The sequence below is a fragment of the Buteo buteo genome, chromosome 3 (assembly GCF_964188355.1).
Source record: "Buteo buteo chromosome 3, bButBut1.hap1.1, whole genome shotgun sequence".
NCBI classification, from domain to species: Eukaryota; Metazoa; Chordata; class Aves; order Accipitriformes; family Accipitridae; genus Buteo; species Buteo buteo.
In genome coordinates this window covers 71,309,393-71,332,251 of record NC_134173.1, presented here as the reverse complement: position 1 = coordinate 71,332,251, position 22,859 = coordinate 71,309,393, and the positions used below count along the sequence as shown (strand labels likewise).

Genomic DNA, 22,859 nt, shown 5'->3' with positions numbered 1-22,859 from the left:
TAATTCAAATACGCAATCCAATAGTGAAAAGCCTCAAGTATCACTACAAACACCTGTGGCTTCTAACAATCTAGGGGCAATATTCAACTTCACTGTAACTATACACTTCTAAAATGCAAGAAATAGGAAGACAGATTATAAAAATATTAAAAAGAACAAGATAAATAAATTGCTTGTTTGAATTTTGACAACAAAATAAGTTTGTGAAAAAACTTGTGCTATATTTAATGCTTTATTGGTAATAAATATTAAAAAAAAGTAGCAAAATATTGTCTTAAATGAGAGTCAGACCTACTGTGCCAGGCACTTACGATGAGGGAAAACACAGGACCAAATGCAGAGTATAACGAAACAGTACTTAGGTACACTTTAATCAAGTAAACACAAAGAGTACTATATCACCCCGAGAGAAAAAAAACAACAAACCAAACCCATAAAAACCAAACACATCTGAAAACAGCATAATGTGCTTCCATATCTACTTTTGGAGAATTGCCCTGCCTTAAGCAGATAGGTGTCCAAGTGAACCCAATGCAATCCAGAAACTAATGGTGGAATCCAAATGTATGGTAATCTAAAATGTAGGCATCACTTTGTCTTTCTAGTCCATTAAAAAAAGAAAAATAATAATAAAAAATAATCAAAGTCAACAGTCAAAGAATCCCTGTACTTTGAATGGTAAGGTAAATTGCCCAGACAGATATATGAAATTACATGACAAGAATTCTGTAAGTTAAGGGTCCAATTTCACAATCTCTTCACAGAAGTCTCATCCTAGCTACTTTATTTTAAAAAAATATAGGCGGTTGCCTGCAAAGCCTAGGTGCTCAGAACATTTGCCTAGGAGGCAAAAGGAACAAGTTCAAATTTGGTGTAAGGCTGAAAGAATTAAACTTGTACCTCAGGCAAGTTCCACAGGAATCTGATAATAGATAACATACATGAGAAGCAACCTCTTGTGCTGCTTCATCACATAGAAAGCAAGACTTACATTAAGCAAGGAAAAGAACCTTAGCCTAACAGTAAATGCAGCTGGATGAGGGGTAAGAATTAAAAATATGCTAGCTTTTAATCACTGCTGGAAGGAATTGTTTAAATGTAAAAAGCAGTCTTGGTCACAGTTTAAGGGGAATACTCAGTCATTTTCAAGCAATTGGTCAAATCAGTAGGGTAAACAGTCACCTTTATCAGTCTTCATTTTGGTGCCATTCAGGGCTCCAAATCCTAAAAATACAGATGTTCTTCCTACATCCTCTGGACTGGCACCTGAACTTCTCAGAGGAGGAAAAGTTCAGGTACTTTATGGGAATCTGTGTTTCCTCCTAGCCAGCACTAGGCAACTATCTGCTCACTCTACAGCCTTATGAATTTTAGTTCGACACCCCTAATGCTCTCTGCATCTGTAAGGATGATTATTAGTATCTAACTCTGCATTTAAGGATGTACTTGAGGGTCAGCTAGTTAAGAAATAAAGTGTCTAACTATTTATTTGTATGTGCAAAATCTTCAGTGGCTGTAACCCATAATCATTCTTTAAGGCATTTATAGTCTTCCTCTCAACTTGAGTAAATACATCACTTAATACTCTGAGTAGCTGTGCTTTGATAAATAGAAAACCAATTTTAAATGCAAAAGCAATGAAAAATCCATATTTTCAACCTTAAATACTGCAATCCACATTTTTCCCAATCAGTCAATACTATCTACATTAAGCAGTTTCATACATTCCTCCCCCCCCCCCCCAATTTTGTATTCACAGAATAGTCTTAGAAATATCAGGCTTATAATGGCAAACAGTTTATTTTAATGCTGAAATAAAGATTTAAGCTATATATCTATCAACACCAACTGAAAAAGTGCTGGGGGACACAGGAATTTCAAGTGACCTCTTCTTTTGATGAACTGACTTTCCCCTTAAGCAAAATAATTATTTTAAGCAGACTACATTGAGCAAACTTCTGCATTAGGTTAATTTATCACAACTTAGTTGAGGTCATTTTAGTTTTCAGAAGGAAGCACTTCCAAATGGAGTTCAAGAAATACACCATGGAAAATTTCAAATAGAGCTCTAAAATCACTGAAGCATCCATTACCCAGAATAACAACTCTTTTACACTAGTTACTAAAAATCCTCAAATGTTTGAGAATTGAGTGATCTAGATCATATTTCTCTGATCTCTAGCCAGAGATTTAACATTTATCCCTTAAGCAAAGATGCCTTTTAAAATGCTTTATGCTTCTAATCCGTAACAGATTTCTTTAATTATACTTGTCATTACCACACTTCTAGCTTAGGAAAAAAGTGATATTTACCATCGGCATATGTCTTTTTGCTTCATTACGCATTGTTTTGTCTCCATATGAGTAACCCACTGCCCTTATGTCTATTAGCTACCTAAAGTACTTTCATAACCTTTACATAATGACTCCCTGGTTGATTTCACAAGACTGATGCATGAAAATGAATACAAAAAGATGATACAAGTCTAAAATGCACTCCATTAGGCCCTGATCCAGCTGAGAACTTCAGCATACTCTTACCTTCTACCAAGTTTCAACACCAGTTGTGCCACACTAGAAGCATTTGCTTTCAGCTGCAAACAGATCCTGAAAAAAGGTCCTCCACCCCCATTTTTTTTCCTTAAATGTCACTGAATGTGACATGAAAAAGGGTACTTGCAGTATGGTTTAATTTTAGGTTTTTATTTCTCTGATTTTAATTTCACATGACTACGTTAGCTAAGAGACCACAGAAGCCTCCTTCAGTATTTTTCTCAATAACCACATGAGGAGGTCTCTGACAGTGCCATAATCCCTGAACAGCTGTTATACACTGCAGAACTGAAGCTTGCCTTATGGATATTCTTCTTTGATTATATTTTTTCAAGAGTCTACTACTGTAGTCATTCAGCTCACAAATCTACTCACCATAAGAGTCGTATGTTTCTTCACTCAGTCCGTGGCCATAGTCATAGTAATCTGCTCCACTGTATGGGAGGAGGGCAGTAGGAAGAACAAGAAATAAAGCAGTTACATTTTAAGAAGCAATGCTTATCATTACGCATTCTACCTTTGAAAGGAAGAAATCTTGAAGGATATAGACATGCCCTAAGGTAAGAAAGGTAAGCATCCATGTGACAATGACAACTTAGGTCCTGCTTGTTTGTTAACTAGAAGACAAAAGAAACCATTTTTATTTTCATTTAGAATTTTTTTTTTAATCACTGAGTACCTGGTCTACAGTGTAAATGTGGATGTGGGCATTTTATATTTAAAATTATACTTATAGTAGGGGAGGTTGAAGATCTTACAAGTGCCAATGAAGGAAGAGTAGGAGGTGTAGATACTGAACCAATTCATTTGTTGTATAAACTTCTTTTTATTACCTACTGTTGCATAGTATTTTGCCTTTGCATCTTTGAATTCACTGATAAAAATGCAATAAAGGACAAGCAACTTGCTGATCAGAGGGTTATATAGTTGCTATACATGTACAAGTTCCAGTGTCTTCAAAACAAGACAATGTGCACGTATGTAAATGATATCATTTTAATAGGCAAACAAGAAATGACAATAGGAACCAAGTTAAAAGCAGAAATCTGCAGTTCTTAGGATTCAGAAGTATGAATACCATAACCATGCCCTAAACCAGTCTTCCATTTCATAATGGCATTTCTATTTGTATTAAGACCACTGAATGGAAACTGAAGAACAAGCATTCTTATATACCACTTTTTTCCATTGTGCCTTCATTTCTCATAGAATCATAGAAAGTTTTGGGTTGGAAGGGACCTTAAAGATCACCTAGTTCCAACCCCCCTGCCACAGGCAGGGACACCTTCCACTAGACCAGGTTGCTCCAAGCCCCATCCAACCTGGCCTTGAACACTTCCATGGGATGGGGCATCCACAACCTCTCTGGGCAACCTGGTCCAGTGCCTCACCACCCTCACAGTAAATAACTTCTTCCTTATATCTAGTCTAAATCTACCCTTTTTCAGTTTAAAGCCATTACCCCTTGTCCTATTGCTACATGCCCTTGTAAAAAGTCCCTCTGCAGCTTGCTTGTAGGCCCCCTCTAGGTACTGGAAAATAAGTATAACTATGTATAGTCTTTTACATAGTTGAGAGAACAAAAGTGTATTAGACATGTTTGTAGGACATCAAAAGCAAGCCTCCTGTTTTGTTTCTTTTTAACCATAGCCAGACCCAGTGCTGACAATGTTTGGAAAATACTCTACAAACTGATGCTACCAAGTCATTACCTTCTGAGGGAGAAGGAAATCAGTAACATAGGATCACTAGCAAGTAATTACTAATATTGACATAATGTTTCTCGCATTAGATGGATTGCTAACAAAATAAAAACCAGAGAGAAAGAGCAATTTATAGCCTTAACATGAATTAGCAAGTAAAGCATTTATATAAAACAAATAACACATCACAATCACTTCTTAACTGACACAAGACAAAGATCATTTGTTGTGTTTCTGCTTTAGGTTTTGTTTTTTTTTTTTTTAAACTAAAAAGTTTTAAATACCACAAAATAATCCAGGCCAGAAATAATACAATTCTGGTGTGTGCAAATGCATACCTATAAAGTGTGGATGAGTATTTGTTATTACTAGCATAAGGCTTCCTTAACAAAAACTTAACCAGAATGCACTATGAACATCCACAAAAAAAGTAACTGTATACAACCTAAATGTTACCTATGGTTTGTCAGTCCATTTGATGAGGACCCCACAATAACAAGGGCAAAGTTTGAAGCATAAGAAATAACAATTTTGCCCTACAGCAGCCAGTGATAAAACAGTCTTTATTCTGACAACCAACTTAAAACTGACATTCACTATCCTTCCACACAGTACTTGATTATTTATTTTAAACCTGTCATCAAGTTTAGAAGCCTATAGCAGCTGAGCCCTATCCCTATAGCTGTCAATCCTGTCAGAATGACTTTTGCAGAGTTTCATTTCATAGATCTAAAATATCTATTATACAAAAAATTACTCATTTTACAGCATATAAACTGCAAGATGAATAAATATCAGAAAGGAAAAAATCTTTTACTTATACTGAAAGTATATCATGGCCCATGTTTATTAACAGACAAAACCTTCAAAATTAATTATCTGTCCAAAAAGTACAAGTTACAATGGGAAGTAAAGTTGCCTCGTGCAATTCAATACTCTCTACTCTGACTGCTTTCATTTGTGCTCTATGAACAGTGCCAACGTTATCTCAACTGTATGTTAAACAAATGCAAAATTTCAGATAAGACAACTTAAAGACTATGACCCAAAGAAAAGAAAACAGTAAAAAGATTTTTTTCTTTTGTTTCACCTGTAACAGTCTGAATCACCCATGGAGTTCACAACCAAGACCAAGATAACTGAGGGCTTTTTTAATAGAGGAATTACAGAAAAGTCTAGTACTGTATATGAAGTTACAGCTTATGGCACTGTATTTTTTCCAGAGCAATCGCCTGCTGAAAGGAAACCTAGTCAAAGGAACCTGCAATACAGAACTTTTCTAAATTGTACATACAAACTCATTAACTGAGATTGTTGAGGTCAATTCTGTTAGTGAGGAAATAAGTAGCTATATTAAAAAATTCTTCATCTGGACAGAAGGCATGATGTCAATTTTTGTCTTAAAAGCATCCTTGACATTTATACTTTCTTATATAGGTTCTCTGGCATCTTAGCATTTTAACTGAAGACTATTCAAACTCTGTATTTCCCTTAAATGGATTTATTCTGCAAGGGAAACCCTTTTCTTCCGATTCCTTTCCATTTGTCTCATAGAAAGAACAAAACCACAAAGAGGGTTCATTTTCTTCTTCACCTCATGTGCCTCCCTCCTTTCAGGACAAGGAAAAAACATGCCACAGATCCTTTCCTTTTTAACCCAGCAAGGCTAAACCTGGAGTCTGCTTTGAGTTCCTGTTTTCAGATGTGAAATGTCTTCTTGAGGCCATTTTCTCTAAATTTTCTTTTCGTAATTTTTCCTTACTTCTCCAGGTTTCTACTTTGTAGATGGTTTAATTGCATTACATGGTATAGTCAGCTGAGTTTTCAAGCATTTTCCTAACCATCAGGTAAACAGTACAAGTGTAATCAACACTGTGCAAATCAGCTGTGATTCAGATCTTTTGTACATATAGAGCCCTTGCTTTTACCTCCTCATATTTAACTTCTTTTGTATTCCCATTCCAGAACAATGTCTTTGGGCTGACAAGAGAAGACAGAGATGGCAAAGAAAAAAATGCTTTGATTTTCCATGTCAACATAAAAACTTGGAATCACCTAATGGTATGGAAGCATTAGCAAACAACAATAAAATTTAGTATGTCACTTCTGATTGCTGAGGGCTGGGCATTAATCCTACAATGCTTAGAGCAAGTGTGAAGTGAGGCTTAAGTAGTTTAAAATAAGGCCAGGAAGTGTCTGTTTTCTCTGTTCAAGAAACAGCCTGAGACAGAGAACAGCAACCTCAGATTTTAGCACCTCATCGCTGATGAAGAAAAGCCTCAGAGAAGCTTTTTTTTATCTAGTAAAACAGAGGACTGGGAAGCTTCCTGCCATTTTTCTAGAACCACTGTGCTGTGAGAAAGATACTTTAATTTAGAGGTATTCAACATAAGCCTTCAACGGTCTTGTGGAATATGACCTGAATTTCTCAGGCATTTCTGTTAAGCTGATTGTTTCTGAAAATATCTTGATGAACCATAATAGAAGAACGAATCCTTATGAAAAAAACAAACAGCAGTAACTGCTCTTGACATGATGGTTAAGTCTTAAGGAACTCTTACCTTTTGTACTATACTATTAGCTTATTCTGTCTAGAGATGTTGGAATGTTCTCTTGGGACATATACCAACAGAATGGCAGAGTTTCAACCTAACACTCAAAGATATTGGAATAAGTCATTAGGCTATTTTTGGGACAATGCAAGAACAGGTACGTCAAGCACAGTGCAAGTGTCCTCACGTATTTCCCCAAAATACACGAAGGTAGTCAAAATATTTTGTGATTAAGGAATGCGATTGCCATGGCTCTTTAGATTTGATACAGGCGTCTTGGTATCAGCATTATGCCATTTCTGTGTTTGAAACAAAAGTAGTTTGGCAGGAAGAGTTGCTAAGGGGAGAGTAAAAGGTCTCTGATTCAAAGCTTCTAGGATACTGGAAAAGCCCAGACTTAAGCGCTGACAAGCCTGGTTACTGGGTTTAAGCACCAAGTGAACTGAAACTTTCTTCATCTTCAGTGATGAAAAACAGCCTTTGCAACCAGTTCAGCTTCTTGTAATGCTTACTAGGGAAAAATGGAAGAAAAAAATTCTGCTTTTTCTTTTGCACATTGGTATCACAAGTAACTTTGGGACTGATCCCTTTAGACAGAAGCCAGGGCAGTTTCAGAAAGCGACAAAAACCTTCCAAACACTAAGGTTTCCTTTTGTGCTAAAAGTAGCTCCACAAGCATCATCACCTTTGTCCTTCTACACAAAGGTTGCAGAGAACAGCAGCAAAGTAGAAAGAACAAATGAGGATCTCTCTAGCAAGAGATCTTATATGATAGACCCTGACTGATACAATCCCATCTGAACACAACTCTTCCACAAGGCCAAGCCTCTTTCTATTACTCCTATTGGATCTTGGTGCTCAGCTGCTTCTGATATCAAAAAGCATCAATCAACAGTAAAAAGGAAGTGTGTTCCTAATGTCAAGAGAACAATCACTATAATGAAGCTTCTCATAACTCCATAATTGTCTTGAACATTGAGTTAAATATCTGTTCTTAATGCTTCTGTGGATCATTAGAACATCATATTCTGTAACCCAGTTTACAACAACATAGCTTAAAACCAGGATATCAGGAATAGATCCACATCTTTTCTTGCATCTTACAGATAGATTTTTATTTAATGTCCAGTTCTGCCACTTCTTAGCAGAAGTTTTAGTACATACTCTCATCCTTGCATCTCAGTTTATGTCTGTAAAACAGATAATAACCTCAGAAAGCAACTGTGATCTATATGTGAAAGCTTTATAAAATACAGAAAAACGACGCAATCTTCCTTAAATTATACCCCATTGTACTCTCATATGGATAATACAAATAACAAATCTATTACCTACAATCCTAAAAGATGACCAGAGTGCCCCCTCAAGGATTCCCTTAGCTATCACTTTAGAAATTACTTTTTATGGCAGAAATTGCAATAAATTTTACTTCTGAATAGTGAAATGCCCTCAGAGGCATTTGCATTCTGGTGCTGCCCACCAGGCACAGAACTATGTGCATCTATGTATTTCTAGCAGAACTCTATACAGTTCCCTAAAGCTAACAGTTTTACCATCTGAAATGTTCAGTTACTGCTTTCGGTGAACTCTTTCAGTCTTGCCCCCTGCCCCCCACCCCCTCCACTCTCACGTCCCATCTCTCAAAATAGGAAAGGTAAATGGCAAGTAGCAGAGGTGACTGAAGCACACAGTACAAATACGGCTGCTTCTTCGGAACAGCAGCAGCAGCAGGGAGCTATAGCTTTACCTTGAAACTATGAATAGAATACAGCAACAATCCGTCCCTAAACATGAGAAATGCAAAATAAAATGTCAAAAATTCACTACTTCAAACAAGTAAGCACCAGCGGAAAAACTAAAAATTCAGGCTGCGTAAACACCAGCATTTTGGTTTGGCTTGTTTATTAGAACCAAGCCCCAGCCACCCATCACATTTGTTTGGTTTGCAAAGCACTTTGAGGGAAGTGAACTAGACTCCAGTCAGAGGAAAAGAAACTAGAAGTCTTAAACTATCCAGGTGTGTACCAAATGTGTTCCAACTGCTAAACGGAGAACAGAGATGTGAACGAACGTGAACATTGACATTGGCAAAGGATGCATTTTCTTCCCTTTCCCTCCAAACAGGCAAGACTACTCAGGACAGTGGAAGCAGCAGAGAATAATGAAGATCTGACGGGGGTATCAGTCAAAATCTTTAGACTATCCATTGCAATACTGGAAAGAGTTGTGGGTATTACTCCATCTAATTCTTGGTTATCCCTCTTGAGTCTTGCATAAGATGTTGTTAGAGATCCGAGATATTACTTGTTACAGATTGGAGTACAAGACAAGGCTGCCTCTAATACATCATCATCCACAAAAACCGCACAGACGGTATGTCACCATTCTGTCATTAGAAATACTACTCAGTAAGATATACATCATACCTTCTTGTCTTCCTAATTCACTGAAGGAACAGTACAACTTTCATCAGTTTCCTATAAATTTGATATCCTTTATCACCAGTTAACATTGAAGAGCATTTGAGAGAAAAAATATCATTCCATCCCAGTTTTACATAATATAATTAAAAAATAATAAAAGTGCCAAAAAATGTATTTGGTTAAAGAGATTATAACTGGTTTTAGGGCTGCATAATCATAAGCACCTGACAGATCTTAAAAGCAATGTATTACCATGAGCATCTTTCCAGTGCTTCTCTAATGCTCCTTACACAGGCAGGGTTTGAGCCTTGCCTCTCCAAATACAAGGCAGAGCTCTTCCTCTTGTGTGAAGATAATTCAATCCACTTAAGTGCTAAGACTTGTTTGCTGGGCTTACATGGGCTCTCCTACTTTTATCAACATGTATGTTCCAAGCACATTGCACCTGACAATTACACCATTATAAACCTCAAATTCTGATGGTTACTAAACTGTATTTTTCATGATCTGTCAAACGAATGATGCCAAAATTTTGCTTGAAAGTACAATTTAGAGCTCCCAGTATTTCTTCTAAAATACAATACAAGCAGGAGAAACAAATACAACCAATTTAATGTTTTCCTGCGACCATCTCCCTTTTCTAAAGTTGCCCAATTAAATATATATTTCCTCACCAACAGAAAGAAGCAAGATTTTTCTTCCCTTGAAAGCAAACCAAATGCTATAGGATAGTCTAAGAGAAAAAAACCCTGCAATTTTCAATTACTGCTAGTAAGCAGACATAGTATGTTGACTGTCAACCAGCAAAATGGTGTCAAATCTTCATCTACAAAAAGGTGTTCTGTGACAAAAATATGTTCTGGACAGATGAAGCCCGATTTCTCATGCATCTCTGATTCATCTAATGCACATTGGCTTCCAAGTGTGAATTTCCAGTGAAGTTCCTTCTCCTCCCCACACCAGGGAAAAGAAATCTTCCCTTTATGTACTCTACCTACTGCAAGGGTGAATTTATGAAGCTGTCCTTTCACTAGTCACAGAGAGACTATGTAGTTTCTCTTCCTTATCTTTGTACCTCTTAATAAACTTTCTACTGGTTTCATTATGTAAGACATTTGAGAAGTTATTTCTAAATGAGTAACAACTTTATTTTGTAAGATTTGGAAGCCTCATTATCCAAGTTCTGTCTCCAAAGACCATATATCTAGTGGCATTGCTGCAGCATCCTGCTGAGGTCTAGCAACTGGGTACTCTCCATCCTCTTTGTTACCTCCATCATCCAAGCTTAAAGGACTTTTTTTTTTAACATACTGTAATTAAATTGAAGCACTCATAATTAAGATGTTTTTAAACTACGGCTAATTCCACAAGCTACCATTAACAACTACAATATAGCATTTGATATTTAAAAAATATTCACTGTTAATGAGTTTTTCTTCCTGTTATGGACTTCTTAAAAGAACCTGTTTGACCATCCTTTTCTCTTGTTTTCACCTGTGTAATTGGTCAAGGAAAAAATCCTAAATACTATCAAATACTCATCCTCTTTAATTATATTGTGGTAACTCAACCACCCAGTTTAAGATGCTGTACAATCACCAAAGTAAAATTAAACCAGTCATGCAAAATGAATAATCTAATTTTATGAAATAGTTCCCCTTTTTTTTTTGATTCCTCAAATATTTAAAATTTCATGTTACTACCTTGTACCACTATAACACCTCTATATAAGTTTTCTCTAGCAGGTCTCTATTTTTAAATACCATTTTACTTGTTTTCTAAACATTGAGGCATATTCATAGTTAAGTTTAATAGAAGAGCCATAAAAAACAAAATTATTTTTTGTATCTAAAAAGTATTTTACCAAGTATAATTTGTACGAATTAAAAGTAATCCTAACATTCCTTAAGTAGTAAAGTAATCTACTAATGTCAACGTGACAAGGATTCTAAAAACCTTTTCCAATTTTGAGTGCAGCATGTGATATACTTAAGATTTATTTTCCTTTAAAGGTAAGTTTTTTCCATCATTACACTTCAATTGCCTTAGTCTTATTCCTGTTTACTGAGGTTTCAGACCAGATTTCTGTAAAGAGATTTAAAAAAATTCAAACATGTATGTTAGACTCACAGTAAAAGCGTTCTGTGCTATTGAGGCACTTCTGAATACTTTATCTTGTCACATTTTAACAGGTAACAAAAAAGGAAAACATCTATCTAAACCTAAAGAACTAGATCTGAAAAACTGCAGAAAATAATCTCTTTCAATAATATGACCGTAAAAATTACGCAGGAAACCACATGGCAGGGATTTTCACTTAAAAGAGACATTACCTTGTTTCTGCTAATGCTTTTGAGGCTTTATTTGTGCAGAATTATAACCTCCGATAAGCTCAGACATACCAGGTGTTCATAAGCAACAATTGCAAAATACTAGCTATTTGCACTATCCCCAGAAATCAAACTGCTGTGGATTGATTTGATTTATAAGTCAGAGCATGAAATACAAACAGCTACTAGCATTAAAATCCAAAGAATTACATCTTGAAAAGCTACAGTAACAGACACTGTTTTGCATATAATGCATATTTATACCGCCTGGAAGTGCATGATTGCTGACAAACTTAACAATGTAAATTTAAAACACTGAGTATCACAAACAAAATGTTAGCAATTAACTTTCAAATACCTATAGCAACACCTCCATAAGCTAATTTCAAATCCATACCCTCAGCTCTTTATGAAAATCCTTCTCTTATAAACAGCAACATCATCATCTGTATGACTACTAAGCACTCTTTCAGAAAACACCTGAAAATTTGAGTTCCTAATGGAAAATGGGGAGGACTACATCTCTGGGTCTCGGCAAGAACTTCATACTAGGAATCAGCTTCTCTCAAAACTAAGGTGCCTCTGGAGTGCTGCAAAATCAGAGGTTGATATTTGAGGGATTCAAATCTCTAAATTTCGTTGTATTATTCAGGCATCAGTTAAACAATTGGCCATTGCTCAATTTCAAGGTGGGCGGTTTCTTTAGTCCTCTTTTCGACCTGTCATCAAATTACTTTTTTCTTAACTTCCTCAAACCTTTCAAGCCACAGGGTCATTGTACACAGTCTACCCTACTTTAAAGAAATTTTCTCTTGAATCAGTCACTGTTGAAACAAATGGTAAAGAATAAGTCCTCACCACATGGCATTCCTAACACTGGGCTTTTTAAAGACGCTTCAGAACTACCACGTGGGGAGTTATCTTTTTATGCTTTTAGATAAATAATTTAAAATGAAGTTGCAGCCTGTACTTCTCACTTCCCAACACATTAACCAATAAACAGAGTGCACTAGAGGCACTGAATAAACATAGGTATACTAAAGAGAATTTGCCAATTCCCTCAATTCAGATTAGCTTGACTGGATGGCTCTGAGGTTTACAGGCAACTTACAGGTATTTGAATGTATCACATTTTGATATGATTTGAAATGGTAGCAATTATTGTTAGATATGCAAGAACAGCATCTGAGAAACACTATGTTTAAGCCAAAAGCACGACAGTTGCTGCTGAGAGAAAGGTAGAGCATTAATAGGCAAGTGTGGAAACCAGAAAACATTGCAGAAGACTGGAGACAAAGCCAGCAATTACCCTGAGTCCTAATTTTGCCCCTTTTATATTGGCGTTCAAGATTAAATTCTGCAATGGAGTGAAGGTGAGATCACCCTGACTGAAGATCTAAACCAGTTCTAAATTTATAAAATAATTATAATCAAACACAAAATGACTACATTACTACATGAATGACTGATTCTTGCCCCTAAACAGATACACTCACAGAGTTATACAAACTGTTCCTTTCATAGTTGAGACTGCTGATCTCTGTTGTAGGTAAAAAACAGTGAAGCTAGACAAAAGCATTTTTTTCTTCTAAGAAAAGAATTATCCAGTTTTAAATGCTAGCAGACAAGCCTGAAGAAGTTATTTGAAACTTCTGAGTGCCATGGAGCAGACAGATGGGGTTCTCCACATGTTTTTTTTTTGTACTACAGTAACTGTGTTAGCCATTCTCTCTTGATAGTAAAGTTAAAAGCACACAGTAAACCTTTAATGCTGCTGGAGAGGTAACAAACTCAGCCCCCTTTCTCGGCAACCTTGTCACATAATCTGAATTTTAGTAACAAACCTCATTCTCGGGCACGTTAACTCTCTGCAGCATCTGTCACTGCTATGAATGGTTGATCATAAGTACCTCTGTAGTCATCTCAATGCTATTAAGCAGATGGCAGCGCTAAATCCGAATGATGTAGTACATCTCCCTGGTGGACTTTGTTTCCATACACTACCATTATTCTACAATTCCTCAGTGATAAATCTCACGTATTCTAGAGAACATTAACAGTGAACTGACAGTGCCAATTGATTTATTAGCATCCATTTCCCTTTGCCCTATTATTGTCTTCGCAAACACTTGTGCAGATCATGTATGGAGCCACTAAGGGACAAAAGCACTTTTTCTCCATTTGAAACATATTTCTGAGATTTAAAATAAATAGAATTTTTAATCATGCTGAAAATGTTTAAACTGATCTATAGATTTAAATGAAGACCGAACTAAATGCTCCTGCTTCCTCCACAACATTCTTCTCTGAATTTTCATAATAAAATTGGTCTAGCATTAACAGACTATTAAAACACCCACTACTTTCTGCAATAAATCCAAGTAAAGGATCACAATTTTAGACAGATTTGGGAAAGTCCTTTAAGAGTCAGCTAGGTTGTGTAAGTAAGCATGCATATTTGCCATTGAATGGAGCTGACAAATCTACACGCATCTGGCACAAGAAAATACCAGCACCAGTTACAGGAGCATGGCATTTCACACTTGTACCTCACGTTCTAACATAAGATCCCCAAGAGGTTTTTAGCATACAACTGCATGTCTTAAATTACTACATATGCATATAGAAGAAATTTTATGAAGGAATTGCTGACTGCATAATGTGAAATCTGCCAGTATGACAGAGGAACATTCAGACTAGTCTTGCTGATCTCCTTAGCTAGGCATTGAATATCAACTATAAATGACATGGCTTTTGACTGTGTTCATTATTTTGTTAAATTAATTTAGATTGCTTTGGGTTTTTTATAACAATACTGAACAGCCCAGTTGATAACCATGCCAGTTTATACTGGTAAAAATACCATCTAACAATCCTCTGCAAAAAACTATACATACAAAACTTAGTCACATCTCTTCTGAAAAATCAGTTATCTAGCCAAGCTCAGTACAGCTCCAAGGGATTTTTTTTTTAAGTCTTTTTGACCATAAAAAAAATAATTCTGTTAAAAGACATCCTGAAGCACTATTTGGGGCTTTGTTGCACAAACAAAAAACTGTGGATAAGAAAATATGTTAAAGGAAAACTATTTTTTATAGGATTACAGGGCATTAAGATAGATGAGAACTTGGAGAAAACTCTGATGTTTCTCTCCCTATTAGTGCTGTGACAGGTTTTAACTAAAGCTTCAGATTGCCAAGCACAAGCAAGGATACAGACTCACACAGTGTCAAATAAAATGCCATTAAACTTTTAAACACACATGATTTGGTAGCAGCAAGCAGTTAGGTTACAGAACAGAGGAATTGTTTGCAGAGGTACGCAAAGTCTCAAGTATCTTAATGCACACAGAAATATACAGTATGCTATTCTTCATATCTGAACATACTACCCATCCTAGTCCATCTCAGATTTGGCTATTTCTCGGAAATACACTAGGAATGTCAAAATTAAAAACCGTAAAGGAAAGCTATGCTGTGTTGTGCTGAATGGTTAAATTTGGAGAATTTCCACCTTTAACAGAGGAGTCGCTAAAATAAGCAAAAACTTTACAAACCAAAATGAATATTTCAACTGTCTCCACTGTATCACACGTATACGTTGTACACACAACGTACACTTGTGAACATTAACAAAGTTTGACGAGGTGCAGGAAGAGGGTTCATATACTGAAAGACTACTGCAATTAATTTAATGAGCAAACCTATCTTTTCAGTTTACTAGCTATTTCTCAAACATCCTCTTTAATATATAGTATCATTAATATCAAAACTTCTACAGAAATTATTAACAGAAGATATACTAGAAATACTTTTTAAGACCACTACTTTCAACTTACAAAAGGCAAGGGGAAAAGTTATTTGCACATGCTAGTCACTAAATGATGCATTTTAAACATGTTGAATGCCCTCTATGTGTAAATGTATTTTCTTCCCATACTTTATAAGGGAAAAACATCAAGAATGATATAAGGCTAAGTTATGAAAACAATACACTTTTCCCTAATTTTCTTCACAGTAAGGACACTGTAATGCACCTAAATATGATAAGCATCTCTTAGTGGTTACAAAATGACATTTTGCAATATGGACTACTATTTGATATTCAGATTAAAGAAAGGAATGTTGTTCTAGGTAGCTCAGATGGCTGTTTATAGTTATTACTTTTTGTCTGCCAATACAATCCTAAAAATCTTTTTGCCAAGCCAGATAATATGCCAGAGAATGAGTGTCAATATCCTGTGAGAAATGTACAAGTGAATCATTTCTTGTTATCTTTTACCATGCAGTACTTAATAAAATTAGGGAGGAAAAAAATGAAGTAATCATTCCAAAGATAATGAATTCAACAAAATCTAACAGTATATGTATCGTGAAACTACAGGTAAAATACAAAGCAGAGCAATCATTCTATGAAGTATCTCCTTCCAGACTGGGCTAAGCATATGCACATATTATATCTAAGAATATTATATATACACTTATGTATTAGTCCTTTACAAGAGCAGTTTCATTTCTTAGGAGATTTGCTTTTTGCTAATTTTAGTTCAAAGGAAAAAAATCTTAATGAAAGTGTTCTTAACAAAAAAATATCAAATCCAAGTAATGCTTAGTTTTGGCTCAGGCAAATGACTTTGTAATGAAGTCCAAATGTTTGTGTGCAATAAACCCATTTACCAACACTAGAAGCAGTAAAACAGAACAGAATTACCAACATAAAAGTTGAGGACTGTTTTGGTAATTTTCTTTTTGGAAAAAAAATCCATTACTGGCAGCTGCTCTCTAAACGTAACAGCCTACAGAGCCCTATATTTTGAAGGTCCTACACTGCTGGTTTCTTAAGTTGTACTATTTTTATCAATTTTCAGTAGCTTACAAGACTCTGTAGGAGCCAAGTATCAGACACAAAGGTATTTTCATTCCGTTAGTTCTCAACAATGACACTTGAGCTTTCCACTAAGCTTTTTCACACTGACTAAGTTGTTGGGCACAGGAGAATACTCATTTATACAACAAAATTTAACTTGGGTGTGTCAATACTACAGCAAAGCAGGTGTCAGGTGTAAACAGCTTCGTTCCCAACTTTGCTATGAACAGTTATGTACTACTTCAGGTAAGGCTACGTTACAAAAATGTTGGTATCTAATATTCTAAATATCTAGCTGAAGGTAAGACAGTCTAATCAGTATTTATCAACATCACAATATCCACCAATATCTCCCTTTCCTACTGTCATCATCTTCCCAATGGGCAAGGTTTGAAGCTCTAATAACCCCAAATAACCAAAGTAGTAATGCAGAACTACAGCACCTTATTTTATTTTACAATTTTCTCAACATTCTTATTTGGAACATTTGAGGTTTATTGCCATAAAAGTTTCAAGAAATTCTCAATGACATTACAAAATCTACCACTGATCAAACTATGAATGCTTGGTCCAAGAGAAAAAGAGCAAGAATTACAACTCAGTAAATGGTGCACAGAAATTCCCTTTCCAGACATGCACATTAGAAGTACCTAATAGTGAGGACAATAAGCCAAGCTGCTAAATAATGTCATGTGATATTTGCATTAAATTCAAACTTTCACCTAATACAAGTAGGTTATACTTCATAGCATTTTTCTCATCATTGGGACACATTAGTAATCCTTGTAATTCATGGAGTTTCCAAATAGCAACTCCTTTGAAGAAAGCAAAGTTTAAAAAAAAAAATAAACCACAAGTGCTTAAAAATAATGCTGAGAATGAACAGGGGAAGGACACAAATGGCAAGAGATTCAAATGCCACAAAGACAATTCCATGAGGGAGTAAAACAAACTAAAAGGTGTACTTTTTTTACAGCCAAAGGTAAAATACTGGAACATAACCATGTTCAAGTAGTAAGAAAATGCAATCAGCTCTGTGTTTCAGATGATTTAATACCTTTTATAAAGTTTGGGGTTTTTTTTCCTCATCTCCCCTCCCTGCCCCCCCTCCCTCCCGAAATGAATCTGAATTAGATCTTCCTGAAATTCCTGAACCTCTGAAAACTTTCTGATTTATGATTTGGCATCATTAAAACTCTTTGTTTCAAGTTCTCATTTCTATTTCTTTTCAACCACTAAGTAACTTGACTTTTATACTTATGTGATACTAGAGACAAATAACACTGGGGTTATTTCTAATAAGCCTCTTATAACATTTTTGCTGTTTAAAATGAAATAGAAAAAATCTTTAAGTAAAACTAACTTTCCAACTGCAGAATATTTCAAATGTAGTTACAGCAGATTTGGAGACTTACCTTTGTGCTTGAGTGCTATAGCTGTTATCATAGGAATCATAGCTTTGTTCATCATAAGCAGTTCCATAACCATCATCATACTCCTGAAACGATATAAAAGAAAGGCAATATTAACCATAAGCACACTCCAGAAACAAATTAGTGACCTAGTAATAAATATGAAAGACAATGCTCTCCTGAAATGCATATATGACATAAGTATACCATGAAATGGCAATATCTTAATGATATTAATAAAGACTGCTTCCATTTAGGAGGCCACACACATCTAAGACTTTCATTACTTCAAACATATTTTGATCTACTGGCAATATGCTTCAAAAAGATTTTTTTTTTATTTAAAACTGGCTTGCGCAGAGACAGTACAAATGCTTCATGTCTCCATGTACTTGAATTTGAGCTGAGCTACTGATCTTCAAGAAAGTTCTGGAAAGCATCTCAGGAATTAAAACACCTGAATAAGTATTGTGCAACTGACTTAGGTAGCTGACTTATTTCTGGACAATAAGTTCAATATTCTACGTAGACTACAGATGGGAAAGAAATTCCCTAGAGATAAAACTAGTAAGAATGATGGTTTTACTTCTTTGAATGCCCTCTGTATACTCCTCAACTTGTGGGAGTTTAGCATCCATTAAGAAACTAAAAGTAAGGCTTTCTTACTCCTCCCACATTACCCACACTATTTAAGTACACACTGTAGGAACACTCTTCCCAAAATAGCACTGCATTTAAATACAAAGTTGAACAAACCACTAACTCCAGCTACAAGCCACGCAGAAGTTCAAGATAAAAACGAGTGATGATGCTGTGCTGTCCCAGAGGAGGATGCACTATAGAAATCCAAAGACTGTCACTAATTTATTGTTTCATCCAATAATAAGCCTGAGTTAAAGACATGAAAAGTAGAAATGGCACTTCCTTTGTACTGACTCCTAGGAAATCCCAATGTCCAAATCCTATCCAAATATGCCAGAGACCTCAATGGATATTTAGGGCTATCTTGTACAGTTTTGCCAGATAAGAATGACCTAATGAGAAAACACTTTGAAGATATAGGGACCAGACAAAATGAAAGTCAGGCATCATCTTACATACAGTGTTTTCTCAATAAACGTGTATCAAGCCCTGGCAATGTAAGGATAAAGTCTCATGAAAGGACAAACTCTCTTCCAGGAAAAAGAACCTTTAAGACTCTTTTAGCAATGACAGAAAACAAAACCGACTACCAGTATCAATTAGGTAGGGATGACAGATGATGGATTGTCCAACTCTAGTAGAAAACATCTCCAATGACTGGAATCTGACAGCTTTCTAGACATTGTAAAGAAAGCTTTCTATAGCAGAAGCCAATGACATCCTCAATACAATTGATAGGAAACTGAATTTGCTAAGAGAGTTTTTAACATTTTTTCCAGTCATTTGAAATTGCTTATATGGAAAACCAGGCAATCTGCCCATCAGTACTGCTTTACCACCGCTAGATCAGTGAACATGATTGTTTCCCAGCAGTGCTTAGTAGAAGGGTGTCTATGAATATTTGCCAGCACACGAGTGACAGCCTATTCATAGGTCTGGAAGAAGAAACGAGGATTTTTCCAATTGTCTGTTGCAAAGAGATCCATGGAAAAATAGTTCCACTTGAAAAGGAAATGCATTGTTTTCTCTTTCAATAATTCACTGTCCTGAAACTAAAAATTAAAATAGAGTCTTAGCATTTTCTTTGCCCATCTGATATGGATATGGATTTTTCTTGATAAACCACACACTAAACCCACAAAACCATTGCCTCCTGGCAGTTATTACGAACAAGCACTTTATTACTTATTGATGCAATACACAGACATCTGTTAACAATACAGACATTGATCAACAGCAGAAGCTGTCTGAGCCAACTTATTTGCTCTGTTTCAGAACATTTACATGACATTTGGTCTCCTCTCATAGAATCTCCCAACTGTGAACCAGCCATCCCTAAGAGGGGCTGCCAAACTTCAAGCCATGCACACCCAGCAGTGACAACAAATGAAAGAAAAGGACTGAAATTAACCTTTTCACATGTTTAGAAAGCTTTGCCACTAAGGAATCACTGGAGACTTCTTAAGCAATCAGTCCTATTATTCACATATGTTAACTATTTCACTAAAAAGCTGATCATGAACGAAAAGGGGAAAACAGACTACTCTGAAGTTATGGTGTATCTATGACTTCTTGAAGACAAAAGAACAAAGTAAATTTGAAATAGGAAGATGCTTAACAAGATGTCCAGCAGAACAAAAGGAAAATTTTAGGGAGGTCCGTGCTGTATCAGACTTAAGTGTTTCTAGTATTAGCAATTCTCTTCCAGAGAGAATTTTCCCAGAACTCATTACTGTTCACCATTTTGTGTGTTAATAAATTTACTACTGCAGAAATTAAGCCCTGCATTATTATATTGAAGGTGGCTCTTATATGCTTTGAATAGAAAGATATCTGGTTTGCAGTCTATATGTGGGAATCCTGTCACTTAGCATTAAAGAGATCAACCCGTGCTGTTGCAGTTACTATAATCTGCTTAAACAGATCAATTCTTCCTTTTTATTGATGCATTTACATTTATAAACCCAAAAATTTACATTAAAACAAAGATAAACTTTGTGTGCAACATGTTGAAAAAATAGGATAGGTTTAAAGAATTGCTTTCAATGGCTTGTTCTGTTAAGAGATAAGAGCTTCAAATTCCAAAACATTTGTTTACTGTGCACTATTCCCTTGAAGTAGCAATTAGGCAGGGACAGATGAAGTATGTTTCAGAGCTTTCCCTGAATTAGGTCTGACACAGTATTTTCACTTAGTCATACAGTATTTGAAAACTTTCCCTTTCAGGACATTAACAAATAAGGTTGGCCAGGGCAGGATGTTTTACATTTTAAATGCACACTACTTGAGTATTTTCTTTCTGAAACACATAACTTCATTTAGTATCTAGGTGAAAAATCCTTGGCCATCTAGCATGTTTCAGTACTATAAAACATCATGTTAACTTAAATGAAAATAACGATCATTTTTACACATATATAATGAAAATGGACAGAACTTAAATATGCACCGATATCCTGTACTAAGTACATCACAGATTCGCTGACAAGCATTGCTATACAGTTTTCTTTCCGTATAATACTGGAAGAATGACACCTTCATAGGGATATTTTAATTGCATTTTTCCTGTTGATTTTTCAGTATGTTTTGGGTATTTATAAACACATTCATTTTTGTATTTAAAGCCATTATTCTTCTTCATGTGGACGACAGCATTTGCATTCCTACTACCTACCAAATGCAATACAATGGACTTCCCCTTTACTCCAATTACATAAGTCTATAAATAGCTCTTCTTAAAGGTACTCGCTAATCAGAAAGTGTTTACTAGTGAAGCCATATTTCCCTCCCACTCCAAAAAACAAAAGTCCAAACAAGATCTTATTTTCATCCCATGAATGGAAGCATTTTGTCTCTGTTAATCATTATTCTACTTTTCAGGATAACTTAGAAAACTAACTCCCATCACATTTAGTCTGATAGAAAGAAGGAAAGTGTGCTGCACGGTTTGTGCTTATAACAAAAGTGTAGAAAAAGATGAGCTGAAAATGCTAAAGTCCTCTTAAACTACAGGTATTTTCCACACATTTAAAATATCAACCAGGAAGGTATCAAAAGCAATTGTCCTGACTTCTCTTAATTTCAGTCTTAATCTTCTCCCAAAGTAACAAGAGAGCTAGAACTACAAGACAGATCTTCTGAAAAGAACATGAAATTATTCTGTAAAATCTCAAACCTTATTAATAACTCCTGTATTAAGCCAGCCTATAAGCCAGAATCACATTACATTTCCTCTTAAAGAGAGCTTCTGCCTGCAGTTTTCTCAAAGATAGTGCCCGCAGTTGAAATAAATCCAAAGAGCAGCACTAGTAACAGTAATTGTTCAGTGCAAGGTGCAGAAATTTTTCATGAACAGAACCAAAGGCAATGTGTAAATACGCACCCTTCGAATATATTAAATTGTAAGTTACTTACTATCACAGGTCAAAAGATGATAAAAGCAATGAAAGCAATCTCTGCCAAAACCCTTACACTACTCAAAACATTATAAATCACGCTAAGCCTCGCTCGTCAGTATTTCTTTCTAATAATTAAGTACTCTAAACATACCAGCGTTCATAGGGAACATGAAATGGTAGCTTTAAATTATAATCTGCTGGCAGTGACAATGACAGACTAGCATTGGGGCTCTCTTTAGGAGAAATTAACAATGTTTCCAAGAGAACAAGGCAGAGAAACAGGAAGAAAAAGAGGGTAAAAAGTTCATTTTAACAAAAAGGCCATTTGCAGTGCTGGAAAAAAAAAAATCATCAAATCAATAAGAAATCAATTTTCCAGCTCTTCCCAACTAGGGAAATCCATCCAAGGGAAAAAATTAAGGCTGTTATCACTACAACTAAAAAGGTGGTTGTTTCTTTTCCTCATCATTCTCTGAAATTAATACTTACACCAGTACTTTATCACAGAATATTGGAGGAATGTCTTCCTTCCAGATAAAAACTATCACATTCGAAAAAATTGTTTGCGCAGAGATTAACTTGAAGGAGAAAGAACATGAGGCAACTTCAGTGCAGTGCAATGAAGAATTTTTTCAGCAAATTAGAATTGTTAAGGGAAGGAACAGCCATTTTGGTACGTGGAAATAACATCTCCCCATCATTAAATCAACAGGCAATATGGGGCAATCAAAACAAATATGGGTAGCTACTACCATCTAAAGTCTGAGTGATAACATTAAGGACATTAGCAGCAAACATGCACAGACTGTAAGCTCTTATATTGTAGATTTTCATCTGTTTTCATCTAGAAGAAGCCTAGTGCATATTGAGCCAGAACAAATAAGGTATTCACAGAATGAGAAATGTACTAACGGATTGTCTTTCACGCATCTTAGAACAAAAAAAACCCCAAAAACAAAACAAAAAAAGGAAGAGTTGCT

At 35.6% G+C, this 22,859-nt stretch overlaps 1 protein-coding gene across 4 annotated transcripts in view; it reads right to left on the bottom strand.

Moving 5' to 3' along the window:
* KHDRBS3 (KH RNA binding domain containing, signal transduction associated 3) overlaps positions 1–22,859 on the bottom strand; it is a 102,005-nt gene that overhangs the window by 5,129 nt on the left and 74,017 nt on the right. For all 4 annotated transcript variants that reach the window (XR_012649902.1, XM_075024007.1, XM_075024008.1 and 1 more), the window contains 2 exons: positions 17,843–17,925; positions 2,929–2,987 (listed from right to left, as the gene is read on the bottom strand). Coding sequence is in view for 3 of the 4 variants with exons in the window: in XM_075024007.1 (XP_074880108.1) it covers positions 2,929–2,987; positions 17,843–17,925 (142 nt within the window). In the remaining variant the exon portion in view is untranslated. The remainder of the gene's footprint in view (positions 1–2,928; positions 2,988–17,842; positions 17,926–22,859) is intronic.